Source organism: Sphaeramia orbicularis, chromosome 17, assembly GCF_902148855.1.
Source record: "Sphaeramia orbicularis chromosome 17, fSphaOr1.1, whole genome shotgun sequence".
NCBI lineage: Eukaryota > Metazoa > Chordata > Actinopteri > Kurtiformes > Apogonidae > Sphaeramia > Sphaeramia orbicularis.
Window position 1 is genome coordinate 15,342,785 of NC_043973.1, and position 16,607 is coordinate 15,359,391.

Below are 16,607 nucleotides of genomic sequence, written 5' to 3' on the forward strand. Positions count from 1 at the left end.
TGTACAAAGTGTCTATGCTCTAAAAACTGATATAGAAGTAATTTCCAACCCTTTTTCTGCAGCTGTAGGTGTCCTGTTGCTACTTCATAGACTTTGATCATTTTTGGTTCTACGTAAAACATGCCTTTTTGGCCACCCGGGTTTTTTTCCCACTGCAGTACCATAAGTGGCCACTGGGGTTATTGGTAATGAGGCACAATAATGACACCCAATACAGCAGGGGTCTCAAACATGCAGCCCAGGGGCTAAATGCAGCCCGCCAAAGGTTCCAATCCGGCACGTGGGATGAATTTCTAAAGTGAAAAAATTCCACAGTGAAGGCTGTCGAACTCATTTTAGTTCAGGTTTCACAGACAGACCAATATGATCTACAGTAAAATTATAACATAATAACCTACAAAAAATCATGACTCCATATTTTCTCCTCGGTTTGATGTGAAAAAATTATATTACATTATGCCAATAAACAGTGACAACTTCAAATTTTTGTCTTTGTTTTGGTACAAAAAATAAAATTCAATTTTGAAAATATTTACATTTACAAACTATCCTGTAACAATAACATGTGAATAATCTGAATAAATATGAACAACCTGAAATATCTAAAAAAAAAATTAAGCATAATTTTAACAATTTTCTGCCTGTTACTAAGAGTTTAGTGTCTTTGTAGATCCGATCCATAATGCACATGTATAAATGATAAGTTGAGGCACGATATTGTTGAAATTGCACTTATTTTTCTTAAGAAATTTAGGTTTTTTCAGGTTATTCACATCTTTTTTGTTTGGACAGTTTATAAAAGTAAGTATTTTTCATAATTTAATGGGGTTTTTTGCACTAAAACAAAGACAAAAATTTGGAGTTGTCATTATTTATAGGTTATTCTGCTATTATTTTACTGGTCCAGCCCACTTGAGATCAAATCAGGCTGAATGTGGCCCCTGAAAGAAATTTAGTTTGAGACCCCTGGTATACAGTATACACTCAGAAAATCCATGGTTTTAGACGTTGTAGATGAGTGACGTAGTGCTGTTTGATGACAGCAATTGGTCAATACAGCTGTCAATCACTTTAATCACTTTTGCTGAACAGACCTGTGATTGGCCAAAATCTTTCTATTATGGGCTTGAAAACAGAGCCAAGAAAAGGTGCAGCAGTTTTCTTTCCTCACAGATCACATAAATTACAAGTAGCCTCATCGTTATTATAGAAATGTTTCCCTGTATATACACACAAAACAGAAGCTTTAAGTCCTCCGTTTTATTTCTGCGATATCCACCCCAACTTCCTCCCACTAAGTCACAGGTGTCAAACATGCGGCCCGGGGGCCAAATCCGGCCCGCCAAAGGGTCCAGCCCCGTCCTTGGGATGAATTTGTGCAAAAACGCAAAAATTACACTAAGATATTTACAATCCTTTTAGTTAAGGTTTCACATTCAGACCAATTCAATCTCAAGTGGGCAGGATTCAGTAAAATACTATCATAATAACATATAAATAATGACAAGTCCAAATTTTTCTCTTTGTAAGTGCAAATATTTTCATGTATTTACACTAAAGCAAAGTAGAATTTTGCAAAAAATGTGAATAACCTGAAAAAATATGAACAACCTGAAATGTTTTAAGAGAACTAAGTACAATTTTAATAATATTCTGCCTGTTATTAAATGTTTTGTGTATTTGTAAGTTATAATGTACATGTGTAAATGATAAACTGAGGCAAAATATTGTTAAAATTACACTTATTTTTTTCAGTTTGTTCATGTTATTCACATCTTTTGAAAGGATAGTTTGTAGATGTAAGCCTTTTCATAATGTAAATTTACTTTTTTTGCTCTAAACCACAGAGTAAAGTTTGGAGTTGACATTATTTATATATTATTATGTTATTATCTTACTGGTTCGGCCCACTTCAGATCAAATTTAGCTGAATGTGGCCCCTGAAGTAGAATGAGTTTGACACCCCTGCACTAAGTAGTTTGTCACTATACTACAGTGTTACCAGATCAGCCGTGTTCATCTTGTCACTTACACACCACAGTATGGTGATTTCTAGCCAACCACTACACGCTGCCAAACAACAAGATGTATGCAGGCTGCTCAGATGACATATGAGGACATTTGAAGAAAACAACTAGATCAGAGGACATACAATGAAAATAAACAAGCAGCTGAAAAGTGAAAACAGCAGGACAGATTGGTGTCAGGGTCACTTTGACCAGGTCACCGCCCCTTGACCTGTGAATACCCTTCTCTATCAGCCATTAATTCTGCTGCATCAGGGTATTTCGAAAAAAAAATATCATTCACTCAGAGCACTCAGCGCTGCTTCGATCACGCTATGGGCTGTTTACTGAGCAGCTGACATTGCAGTGCACTGCAGTATACAAGAGGTCACAGAACAGGTGTCTTTAATCTCTAGAAACAAGGCTGAAATGTGAAGAGGTCCAGCTGTATTTGAATAAAGACCAAACAGGACTCTGGGCATTATGTGGAGTATGTGTGATTCGAGTGCATCCAAAAGCCCAAAACACACATAACTGCAGATTTTTCATTCAGAATTAGTTGAATTTTTTTCACGTGTTCCTGTGTGAGTCTCTCTGGTTTAGTAATGCCATGTGGTAATCTATAGGATGATTTATGGGGTTTTAAGAAAGTCAATAGGTTTGTCTGTGACTGTTACGGACTGAGGGTTAGTCCATTCATCAAGCTGACCTCATCTGAAATGGGAATGACCTCTCATCTCTGAGTGCCACCGCACCTCGCCCACATCAGGACAGGTAGCATGTGTCGCGGCGGACGATCCATTTTCCATCAGACGTCAGATCACAGACTCGGCACACACTCCAAGTTTAGCCAAGGTTTTCTGAGCCCTGAAGGAGGCTAACACCCGCTAAGAGGCTGCAAGCGCTGGGACTGAAAAATCCTTGAACCTCTGGCAGGTGGATTAATTGGTTTACTCAATATTATTTCACCAGGGAATTCTCAAAACAATTTCAGACATCAGAATGTCTTGAGAACATGTGGCCGACCTGAGGGCCAAAGCAATCTAGTTGATTGCTAAAAATACATTCGCATAATATGTGTAATATGGACCACCGAAGGACAGAGTAATATTGAGCAGCTTGGCTGTCACACTGACGATTATGAACAATATTTTCACTTGTTGTTTTTGTCATTTGTTGTCTGTGTCATTATTATTATAACAGCCCTGCGATCATTAGCCGGCTGTAGAGCGGCATTTTCACACCATGGCTGTTAAATTGATTTATCAAATGGCATTTTACCAACATAGAGGGGGAACTCGAGTAGTACAGGTTCTCATTTCCTAGATCTATGGCCCCGGTGTACATACACACCACACACACACACACACACACACACACACACACACACACACACACCACACACACAGCACTGCAGAGCTTACATCCAGCTGGCCTATTTATCACCAGTAATGTTCGGTGTGCCCCCCCATTCTCACCCCCCCTCCGCTAATTCTAGCCTTGCCTTTTCTGCACCTACCATTAAGTGGAAAGTCCCCCTGTTAGTGCTGGGCTTTGATTAATTGGTAGTTTAGATGGTGGGGAAAAGCGTCCATAGATAATATCAGGCTGCACCTACACCTGCAGCTGCATTGTTTAGCAACATCCTAACTCTACTGTTTGTGTGTAAAACCCCATTATCTGGTCTCCCCTAGACTCTTAAGCTAATAAGTAGTGTACTTGTGTGTGTAGATGTGTGTGTCTTTGCTTAAATGTTAGTCCATATTTATGTGGTGGCAATGTGTGGCGGGAAGCTACTTATATACAAAAATATTACATAATACTGGATGGTATTGAGTTTTTCTTCCATTTTAAACCTATGAAATGTTGAGTTATTTCATTTATATATATTTTTTTAACAATATATTTATTAACACATTTTTTATATATACACACATATACTTTTAAATATACACACAATTGTAGTAAGCATGTAGACCTCACTAACAGAGGCACCTGCAACATTACAAGTGTTACGAGCAAAAACAAACAAAAAAAAAAAAAAATTACAAATAAACAATACATATACACATCACAAACTTCTCAGCCATAAACATTTGTACATAATTGAATACCCTGTTACAATTACGGGTATTTGAACTCATTAACAATATTATAAGGTTTACACAACTGAATATTTATTCCTCCTCATTGTCATTTGCTAAACCAACACTTTTAACAAACATCTTAAAAGGTTCCCATATCTTTTCAAACATATCCTGCCTTCCTTTCCGTATGTACATCAGTCTCTCCAAAGGAAAAGTTGTCAATATTTGCTTCACCCAGTATGTAATACTCGGCCTGCTGGTCTTTTTCCAAAACATTGCAATGGATCTTTTGGCATGTAAAAGACACATATCTATTAATATTTGTTCATTGGAACGATTTTCGAAGTCATTTTTTCTATTGCTGTTTTAACCTCCTCCCAAAAAGATTTGATCTTACTGCATTGCCACACACAGTGGAATAAGTTATTTCATATTTTACACTGAAACCTACATTTTCCTTCTTGTATTAATATACAACTAAAAAATCACTGATTTCAACTCGCACGAAAAGCAACTGCAAGAACAGTTATATGTCTCCGCACAGTATAATTTATTATAATTTAAAAGTTGCTGTTTAACATGACTAGTTCTAATATATGTGTTTTTTTGTGTCTTTTTCTCTCACCACAGGAATCTTCATACTCATTTGCACTGAAATGCCTTATCAGCCTTTCCACTGTTATATTGCTTGGTCTTATAATAATGTACCATGCCCGGGAAATCCAGGTGAGTCTAACACAAAAACAAATAACACAAAATCCTAGCAGCTTCGACATCAGTGTACTGATGGTGTTATGATGATTATATTGAAGACATTAAGGATGGGGTTTTCAGATTACATTTTGCTTTTTACATAATTTACAATAATATTGTATACATAAAAGGAGTATACACATTGTAAATATTCATTTTGGTTAAATGTTTATTCACATACACAACCTTTATGTTGTTGTGTGTAAAACTTCAACACTATGATGGTTTGTCTTTGTGTTTTTGAGTTGTATTCAAGACGTTATTATAATCCAGTGGTTCTCAATCTTTTTCTGTTGGGCCCCCCTTTGGAGGACAAAAAATCTCTAGGCCCCCCTCAACCCTAACAACACTATAACAATAAGATAAGATAAGATAACATAACATAAGATAACATAAGATAAGATAACATAAGATAACATAAGATATTAGATAGATAGATAGATAGATAGATAGATAGATAGATAGATAGATAGATAGATAGATAGATAGATAGATAGATAGATAAATAGATAGATAGATAGATAGATAGATAGATAGATAGATAGATAGATAGATAGATAGATAGATAGATAAGCTTTATTACAGACTCATGGTCCACATTAAAAAGCAAAGAGAGAAATACAGATACAATTAAAAAAATAAATAAATAAATAAATTATATATATATATATATATATATATATATATATATATATATATATATATATATATATATATATATATATATATATATATGTATATATATATATGAATAAAATACATTTAAAAAAAAAAAAAAAAAACTCTATACTTTCAAGAGGCAGTCATACCAGTGTTTCCAGAACAGAGATGTGTAACGTACAGCACTATATGCAAGATTTGTCAGCAATAAAATTACAGTATTTTCCGAGTGATTCAGGCGACACATAAATTTAAACATCAGATTTCTCAGCACAGCACGCAACGAATTTACATGATTAGACACAAACAATTCACTAGCACTAGTCCATCTGGGCTTTTTCAACAATGGGGAAATTCACAGTGTTGTCAGCAGCAAAAACATACACACACACATAAAACAAACAGTCATATAGATTTGAGTAAAAAAGTGCTTAAAAGGAGAGTGGTGGTGCAATTATAACTTTTACTGAAAGAGACATCAATATTATAACAATACTTTTTAGTTTTCCTTGAATAATTTGTTGTGCAGAATTAAAAATAACTTAGATTTTTGCTTGAACAGTACAAATAAACTCAACCAGACTGCTCCGAGACAATGTTTTTCCAAATAAAAACAGGAAATGAGCAATTATCTTACAACTATGACAATCAAGTTACTTTTTTAGAACAAACTAATTTTGGTAACAACGATGAACATTTGAACAATATCAATGGCTGCAGTGAGCCCTTTTCCATTGCACATCTCAGAACATTAAAGTGCAAACTGTGCAAAAACAGAAACATTGCACATTTTTCTTTTCCAGTCCAATCCTTGTCCGTTCTCCAAACCTAAACTCTTTGACAGATCACCATGACAGTAGATTGTTTGTTGTACGTCCCTAAAATGAGTCCAGGATGCTCCAATGCAAAAACATTAGTTTCACCTGCTACATGTTCTAACCTGAAAAAGAAAAAAAAAAAAAAAAACATCCAGGAGAGATCCCATGGACCCCCCTGGCAAGCCTTTGCGCCCCCCTGAGGGGCCCGCCCCACAGCTTGAGAAACACTGTTATAATCAAACATAAAATACAGTAAATGTCTATATTTGTGATATGAGATGATATTCTCCATATTGCATCACAGTTTGTGCATGTTTTTATGTTTTTATGGCTCTCTTGGGTATAGATCTACTATATATATATTTGTCTTTGTGACCGGGGGCCTGTACTATGAGTTAATGAGGTAACTTCAGGTTTAACCCTGGGGTTTCACTTTCACCACAGTGGTTCACTTTTTACAAGGATACAAGAATCTGCATGATGACTTTACACATTTACACATAATCTACTCTAGAGATAGATAATGTGCACTTGTCCCATAGGAAGGTCAGAGTTTTTAGAGAGCATTTAAAGCCTTTCCCTGATGAGCAGCATATTTATATACAGTATGTGTTCTTTATTTGCTCCCGAGAGTGTTTAGCACTGCCAGGGATGCAGCCAAAAGAACAAGGCTAAAATTGTCTTACACACCATAACAATACATCTAAGCAACACATGCAATTCAGTGGAATAAACGATTGTAAATGGGAAGGGGCCCAGAGAGCACAGAGCTGCACCAAGGACAGCAGTCACACCGCAATGTTATTAAACCACAAACAAAACAATTATGACCTATTCTTCTTTTTTCTCCTTTGGTGCCACTGACTCATACCATGATGACAAAGATCTGAGTTGTTAGTTTATTATTATTCTCTTTTTTTTTATGTGTCCAACTGCTACCATTTGAGGTTCGAAGTTATCCCAGAGATGTCTTGGTTTTAACCCTTTCATGCATAGTGGTCACTACAGTGGACAGCTATTCTCCAGCTGTTCTCTTGTACATTCATGGATTTTGTTGTTTTAGTTCCATATCAGCCGACACAGTGGACACTTATGCATCATCCCATCCACTGTAATTCATACCATTAATGTAACTTTGCTGTTCTAGATAAAAAGGATCTACACTAACATGTTTGAGTGTTGAAGGGGTGGGGATTAAATAAATGAGACTTCCTCCCACTCCTTTTCGAATGTGCAAATGAAGTCATGTATATGTATAAGTTTTGTTTTTTTGTTTTCTTCCATGACCTCTTACTACCTGTTTTATTTCTAAAGACTAAGTAAGATGATGTTGTCTTGTTGCATATACGAAATAAATTAAACTAAAAAAAATAAAATAAATAAAAATAAAAAATCAATTGCTTGTTATTGTTACTATACTGCAATTAACTTTTTTTTTTTTTTAAATAAAAAGTTGTTTTTTTTTGCATATTATTTTCATGAAGTGAGTAATGACTAGTATTTGAGTTTGTTAAAATGTGAGAAAACAGCAGATTAGCAGCATTAAAAATGTTTTTATTTCATAGTTTTCACATGATATATCAGTAAATCCATGTTTTTTTTGCTTCAAAAATTAAACGCATGGTATCAAGTGTACATTTTTGGAACTCCATGAAAAATAGGTTCATAAGAAAATTTTCAGTCGCATTGTTTTTTTCATGTTTATGTTTATGTTTAGAGGGTGGGGAAGCAAAATTTACAATGAACATTTAGTTGTTTTTTCTCAGCAGGCACTACGTCAGTTGTTTTGAAACCAAACATATATTGATGTCATAATCATACCTAACACTATTATCCATACCTTTTCAGAAACTTTTGCCCATATGAGTAATCAGGAAAGCAAACGTCAAAGAGTGTATGATTTGCTGAACGCACTCGTCACACCAAAGGAGATTTCAAAAATAGTTGGAGTGGAGAAAGACTGTTTATAATGGAAAGAAGAGAATGACTATGAGCAAAGCTATTACGAGAAAGTCTGGAAGATACTATTAAAGAAGAATGGGAGAAGTTGTCACCCCAATATTTGAGGAACACTTGAGCAAGTTTCAGGAAGCGTGTGAAGGCAGTTATTGAGAAAGAAGGAGGACACATAGAATAAAAACATTTTCTATTATGTACATTTTCTTGTGGCAAATAAATTCTCATGACTTTCAATAAACTAATTGGTCATACACTGTCTTTCAATCCCTGCCTCAAAATATTGTAAATTTTGCTTCCCCACCCTGTATGCATTTGGCAGACGCTTTTTTCCAAAGCGACTTACAGGGGAAAACCAATTAAATCATTCAATCAATCAAATTTTATTTATATAGCGCCAGATCGCAACAAAAAAGTTATCTCATGACACTTTATATATAGAGTTGGTCAAAACCAGACTCTAAGCCAATTTATAGAAACCCAACAGAATCCTCCAGGAGCAAACACTTGTGACTGGTGACAGTGGAAAGGAAAAACTTCCCTTTAACAGCAGAAACCTGGAGCAGACCCAGACTCCTGGAGGATGGCCGTCTGCCTTGACCAGTTGGGGTTAAAGAGAGAGAGTAAAGAAAGAGAGAGAGAGAGAGCGATAGAGATAGAGACTGGGGGAGAAGGGGGAGACACATGCAGGCAGTTGAGGATAGGTGAGTGATGATGATGAAGGCAGGAGAGAGGCAGGACCACCGCAGCAGGTCCAGAGATAATCCTGGGAAAATCTGTGATAAGCCTGGGAAGAAATTTATTAAAATATTTAAAATGGCTAAATGCCTAAAAAGGGATAAAAACACTCAGGAAATAAAAGTTGATTAAGGTTCTCATAATTCATGCATGAAAGGGTTAAGTGGAAGTGAAAACCACTTACAGACTCCGCCCCTTTTTATTGATCCACTCCAAAATTTAAGAGACTTGTCCTTGACCCTTTCACTAACTCCATGGAAATTGTGGCAGTTTTTTTTTTTTTTTTTTTTGCATAATCCTACTGATAGACAGCCAGCCAAAGGGGAATGATGGCATGACCTCCTCGGTGGAGGTAATTACTGCAGTCAGATTCACTTGTGCCTCAACGATGGGGCAGTGATATTGATAATCCCATTAATTTACACATTCACACAGTCAGCAATTTGTTGCCAGTATTCCTTCCTGGTTTTGTCTGCAGCAGCTGTGTTGCTTTTAGCCTGTGTTATATCTTCATATTCCTTATATCTGTTTAAGGTTTTAGATTAGGTCATGTGAGAAATATGATTATTCTTTTTCATGTGAAAGTACTTATAGCTACATTCTGAAAACCTGGGTTGACTTAATGAGTTAAGACGTATCATTGTGACACTGCTGTTGTAGTCCTTTTGTTATATTTTTATTTTATTTATTTTTTTTTTATTGATGTGTTTTGGTTTTGTTGTTTTCAATGTTCTTTTTTTGGTATTTTTTTATAATTTTCATCTTTTTTCATCTTTTATATCACTTTTTGTGTTTTTTACATCATTGTTTTTGTCGCGTTTTTCAAATGTTTTCGTCTTGTTTTTCTTCCTTTTTTTTGTTTACTTTTTTTGTTTTTGTTACAATTTTTACGTCATATTTCTGTAGATTTTTTTGTCTGTTTTTGTTTCATTTTTCATGTTGTTTTCACCTTTTTTGAGTCTTTACATTGTTTTATTTTTATTTTGCGTTTTGTTTTGCATCATGATGACACTGCTGTTATAGTCCTTTTGTTGTATTTTTATTTATTTTGTTATTGATGTGTTTTAGTTTTGTTGTTTTTTGATGTTCTTTTTTTTGGTATTTTTATTATTTTCATCTTTTTTCATCTTTTATGTCACTTTTTGTGTTTCTTTTTTTTTACATCATTGTTTTTGCCGCATTTTTCTAATGTTTTCATCTTGTTTTTCTTTTTTTTCTTTTTCTTTTACATTGTTTTGTTTTTGTTACATTTTTACATCATATTTCTGTTGATTTTCTTTTATCTATTTGTTTTTGTTGCATTTTTCATGTTGTTTTTACCTTTTTTGAGTCTTTTACATTGATTTATTTTTATTTTGCGTTTTATTTTGCGTCATTGTGACACTGCTGTTGTAGTCCTTTTGTTATATTTTTATTTATTTTGGTATTGATGTATTTTGGTTTTATTGTTTTTTGAGGTTCTTTTTTTTTTTAAATTTTCATCTTTTTTCATCTTTCATCTGTCACTTCTTGTGTTTTTTACATCATCATTTTTGTCGCATTTTTCTAATGTTTTCATCTTGTTTTTCTTTCTTTTTTTTCAACATTGTTTTTTTTTTTGTTACATTTTCTACATCATATTTCTGTAGATTTTTTTTTGGCTATTTGTTTTTGTTGCATTTTTCATGTTTTCACCTTTTTTGAATCTTTTACATCATTTTATTTTTATTTTGCTTTTTTTTTTCTTTACATCATTGTGTTTTCGTTGAAATTTTTTTGTTTTTATGCATCTTTTACATTGTTTTGTAATTGTTTATATTCAATGAATCCAGATAATGAAAAGATACTGTAGTATGTTGAACTTGCTTTGTAGTATGGGCCCCTAAACTGCATCTGAAATCTACATTTTAGGGTGTCATGGTTATGTCACAAACATAAATCACCTTTTACTTGAGTTCAACATGGTAGAATTCTGAAGTCTGTGGTGTCAGTTATTTACAAGTTAACCCTTTCATGCATGAATTATGAGAACCTTTATCAAGATTTTTTTCTTGAGTGTTTTTATTCCTCCTTAGGCATGAAAAAAAAATTGCGATTGAGTTTTTTTTTTTTTTTCATGTAGTTACAAAAATGTCCATGCATTTAATTTTTGAATTAAAGAAACATGTGTTTAAAACCCAATATCAGAAAGTGAGATAAAAACAATGAAATTAAAACATTTTAATCCTGCTAATCCAGTGTTTTTCAACCTTGGAATCAGGACCCCATGTGGGGTCGCCTGAAGTTTCTAATAACTGATAAAAAAAAAAAAAATTACTAATAAAAAATATGTTGTAATGATTCAATATATGTGTCATTATGATTAAAACACCACCCACTTTTCCTTATAAAAATTTTAAAAAGGTGCACTATATACATTATACAGCCTAAATGTTGTCTAAAATTAATGTTTATTTGTGACATAGTATAACAAACTATTACATGATTGAAAATAAATTAAGTTTAACAAAAAAAAAAAAAGTCTCCGTTTTGAATGTCTGGGGTCGCCATTAATATGTGATGTTAAAATGGGGTCACAAGCCAAAAAAGGTAGGGAACCACTGAGCTAGTCTGATGTTTTCTCACATTTTAACATATTCTAATGCTAGTTATTACTCACTTCATGTAGATAATATACAAAAAAAAAAAACTTTTTGTCTTACAAATAATAATGGATTTACACTCAAACATGTTAGTGCAGATCAGTTTTATCAAGAACAGCAAAGTTACAGTAATGGTATGAATGTCAGTGTATGGGATGGTGCATAAGTGTCCACTGTGTTGGCTGATATGGAACTAAAACAACAAAACCCATGAATATAGAAGAGAACAGCTGTAGAATAACTGTCCACTGGAGTGACCACTATGCATGAAAGGGTTAAAGGTGCATAAGCTTTAAAACGCAGTAGTTGGTGAACTTTCCAGAAAGCAAAATATTTAACACTAAAAGCATAAAAAAACTTATATATGGAAGAAAATTTGGACAATAAAGTCGCTGTGTCTGTTTTTCTTCAGCTGTTTATGGTCGACAATGGTGCGGACGACTGGAGGATAGCCATGACGTATGAGCGGATCTTCTTCATTGTGCTGGAGCTGCTGGTGTGTGCCATCCATCCCATCCCGGGTCAGTACGTCTTCACTTGGACGGCGCGGCTGGCCTTCACGTACACGCCATCGGTGGCCGACGCTGACGTGGACATCATCCTCTCCATCCCCATGTTCCTGCGACTCTACCTGATCGGCAGAGTCATGTTACTCCACTCCAAGCTGTTCACGGACGCTTCGTCTCGCAGCATCGGCGCTCTCAACAAGATCAACTTCAACACACGCTTTGTCATGAAGACCCTCATGACCATCTGTCCAGGAACTGTTTTGCTGGTGTTCAGTATATCCTCCTGGATCATTGCTGCATGGACTGTGCGCGTCTGCGAGAGGTAATCACAGGGTTGTAAATAATGGATGTTGCTGGGGACAAATTGAAAAACAAAATGGCTGATGCACAATCACGCGTTGTGGATTACGACACACATTTCTGATTTCACTCTGTGTTTTGTCCCACGCTTCTTAGTGTGACCTGGCTTTCCGTCACTCATCTGCACTGTTTCACTTAAATGTGTGCCATTATAAGGACAGGTTACATGTAGACACAGTACAGGCATGTGCAGGAACACACACACACACACTTGCATATACATACACGCCCACATACTATTCCACTGCCTGAGTATTTAAAACACCCTTATAATATACGTTTCATTAGCTCAGCAGTCGCTCCACAACCCCCCACTCCTTGTTTTTATTGCTATTTTCGATGGCTTGTCCATAATTCATGAGTGTCTAATTGTTTGTTTGCTGAATGGTTTGTTTTGGTAATGCTGAGCAGCCCCCAGGATCCCCTAACCCGTTTTCTCCCCAAAACTGCACATCGGGCTTCGTCTCATGGGGGCAGCAACGATTCTCACTGAAAATGAATGAGGCAGGGAGAAATGAAAAGCTTTTTTTTTTCTCTCTCTCATTTAGCATTTGCATAGGGAAATGAGACGTTAATGCTAGCTTTGATGTTTTAAAGTCATTTTTGCGTAGTTGGAGTGGAAGGGGGACTTGAGTAGGGTGGGTGGCGGGTGCGGTATTTATACCAGCAGCTCTTGTCAAATCTAATATGATACTGAACATGTGCTGTACTGTTAAAGATAAGCATCAGTTCAGAGTTAAAGTCTGCAGCCAGGCCCTGACTACACATGCTCAGTTTCCTCCGACAGCTCACCTTTGCCTGCTTTTACTAAGTACCTCCACTCCCTTCCTCTACCTCTCCTCTTAACTTCCCGTGTTAACACCTGTCACTAACCACCTCCCCTCGCACGCCCAACCCCCTGGATCCCCTCGGACCATCAGTAACTTCCACTGCTGGTCAGTGCGTTAAAATCTCATGGGAGAAAACCAGCAGCAGCGAAAACAGCATTGACTCCAGGTCCTGGAAAACAGAGAAAGGACAATAAAGTGCAACTCATGTCAGTAACACTTCAGACACATTTTCACTATTATCTACTTATGCTAATTATGGTTACATACGATTGCATTTTGGCTCTTTATTAGTCAATGTGACATCTATATTAAGGCCTTACTCTACATCAGGGCTGTCAAACTCATTTTAGTTCAGGGGCCACATTCAGCTAAATTTGATCTGAAATGGGCCGAACTAGTAAAATAATAACATAATAATATATAAATAATGTCAACTCCAAACTTTTCTCTGTATTTCAGAGTGAAAAAATTAAATTTTACATTATGAAAATGTTTACGTCTACAAACTATGCTTTCAAACAATGTGAATAACATGAACAAACTGAAAAAAATAAGTGTAATTTTAACAATATTCTGCCTCTGTTTATCATTTACACATGTACATTAGAACTTACAAATCACAGTGGATCTACAAACACACAAAACATTGAATAACAGGCAGAACATTGTTAAAATTGTATTTTCTTCTCTTAAGACATTTCAGGTTGTTCATATTTGTTCAGGTTCTTCACATTTTTTGCCAAATTATACTTTGTTTTAGTGTAAATACATGAAAATATTTATATTTACAAAGAGAAAAATTTGGAGTTGTCATTATTTATATGTTATTATGATAGTATTTTACTGAATCCTGCCCACTTGAGATTGAATTGGTCTCAATGTGGAACCTGAACTAAACAGATTGTTAATATCTTACTGTAATTTTTGCATTTCACAAATTCATCCCAGGGGCTGGACTGGACCCTTTGGTGGGCCAGATTTGGCCCCCGGGCCACATGTTTGACACCTGTGATCTACGTGATCATATTCTATAACTTAGTAATAATTTTACAACTGCTATGTAACCTTCTCATTAGTGCTTGTTGACACATTACTGCACATGAATTATGATCTTAATATGCTTTGCTCAGTGTCTATTTCTTCCATAATAGCGGTTATCAAAAATGATCTATTCTTAGGTACAAAAACTACAAATATATAAGTGCTAATCAGCACCAAATAACTTCATTATTTTCATATACCTGATGCCCTAGTAGTTAATAAAGTCAAAGTGCTTTTACATGCAAAACAAAGCACCTGTAGATTGTAATTCATGTTCAAAAGCATTTATTATTTATTGTTAATAAGCAATAATGGGGATGTTATTGGGCTATGTTTGAAGTATATTTCATCTCCAGCTTTTACCATCAAATGAAAAATGTCAGTTTAGCACAGGGGTGTCAAACTCATTTTAAGTTCAGGGGCCACATTCAGCCTAATATGATCTAAAGTGGGCCAGACCAGTGAAATGATATAAATAATAGGATAAGAACTTATAAATAATATTAACACCAAAGTTTTTTCTATGTTTTTGAGTGAAAAAAGTAAAATTCCATAATGAAAATGTTTACATCGACGAACTGTACTTGAACGTAATATGAACAAATATGAACAACCTGAAAATTCTTAAGAAAAATAAGTGCAATTTTAACAATATTACGTCTTAGTTTATCATTTATACATGTGCATCACAACTCACAGATCACAGTGGATTTACAAATACACAAAATATTAGTAACAGGCAGAATATTCGTAAATTCTACATACGTCTCTTACGATATTTCATATTGTTCATATTTGTTCAGTTTATTCACATTTTTTGTAGAAGGATAGTCTGTAAATATAAAAATTTTGTGTAATTTTACTTTTTTTACCCAAGAAAAGACAAAAAATTATGTTTTTCATTATTTATAGGTTGTTATGATTGTATTTTACTGGTCTTACCCATTTCAGATTGAATTTACCTAAAATGATTTTCACATCCCTGATTGTTAATATTGTCATTAGAATTTTTTGCATTTTACAAATTCATCCTAAGGGCCAGACTGGACCCTTTGGCGGGCCGGATTTGGCCCCCAGGCCACATGTTTGACACCTGTGGTTTAGGGAGTATTCATGAGGGCTTGCTTTTCAATAAGTATATTAATTGATGCAACTTTTATTTTGAAGGTGAGCTGGCTCTGCTTGGGTCTTTTATATTACAAGTAGGAAAAGACAGCTATTCTTTTTAATTTTTTTTTAATCAACATTGTACTCATACACCTTAAACTGGCATTTTTAATTCAACAACATTAGCAGCTAGAGCACAGGTGTCAAACATGCGGCCCGGGGGCCAAATCCGGCCCGCCAAAGGTTCCAATCTGGCCCGCAGGATGAATTTACAAAGTGCAAAATGCAAAAATTACCCTGAAGATAATAACAGTCAAGGGCATCAAACTCAAAAATAACAGCATAATAACCTAGAAATAATGAGTCCAAATGTTCTTCTTGGTTTAATGTGAGAAAAATCATGATATTTTGTCTCTAAATAATGGCAACACCAATTTTTTCTCTTTGATTTATTGCAAAGAACATTAAATTCTGATATCCTTTAATAATAAAATGTCAATAACCTGAACGAATATGAACAACCTGGAATGTCTAAAGAAAAATAAGTGTAATTTTACCAAATTTCTGCCTGTTTAGTGTCTTTGTAGATCTGATCTGTAATGCACATGTATAAATCATAAGTTGAGGCATAATATTGATAAAATTGTACTTATTTTTCTTCAGAAATTTCAGGGTTTTTTTTCGGTTATTCACATCTTTTTTTGTTTTGGATAGAAATAGTTTCATCATTTAATGTTATTTTTTGCACTAAAAAATTTGGAGTTGTCATTATTTATAGGCTATTATGCTATTATTTTATTGGTCCGGCCCACTGGAGATCAAATTTGGCTGAATGTGGCCCCTAAAAGAAAATGAGTTTGACACCCCTGAACTAGAGGATGAATTATACTGTTACATACGGCGTAGCAGAATGTGGTCATGCAGAGTAAGGCATTAATAAGTGTTTTATGATGACTAACAAAGAGCTAATATGCTACTAATATGAAGTACGATTAACAGTTAGGTAATAGTGAATATGTGTGCCTTAATATGAAGTGTTACCCTCACCTGCACCAGTAGACACGTGCCGTCGAGTTTGTATCACATCACCAGAGTCTTTTTGCAGTTGAACATTTTATGTC

The 16,607-nt window shown here is 34.9% G+C and overlaps 1 protein-coding gene across 4 annotated transcripts in view; it reads left to right on the forward strand.

Annotated features, from left to right (window-relative positions):
* kcnn1a (potassium intermediate/small conductance calcium-activated channel, subfamily N, member 1a) overlaps nucleotides 1-16,607 on the forward strand; it is a 113,882-nt gene that overhangs the window by 53,456 nt on the left and 43,819 nt on the right. For all 4 annotated transcript variants that reach the window (XM_030161202.1, XM_030161204.1, XM_030161203.1 and 1 more), the window contains exons 3-4: nucleotides 4,724-4,819; nucleotides 12,052-12,470. In XM_030161202.1, the coding sequence (XP_030017062.1) occupies nucleotides 4,724-4,819; nucleotides 12,052-12,470 (515 nt within the window). The remainder of the gene's footprint in view (nucleotides 1-4,723; nucleotides 4,820-12,051; nucleotides 12,471-16,607) is intronic.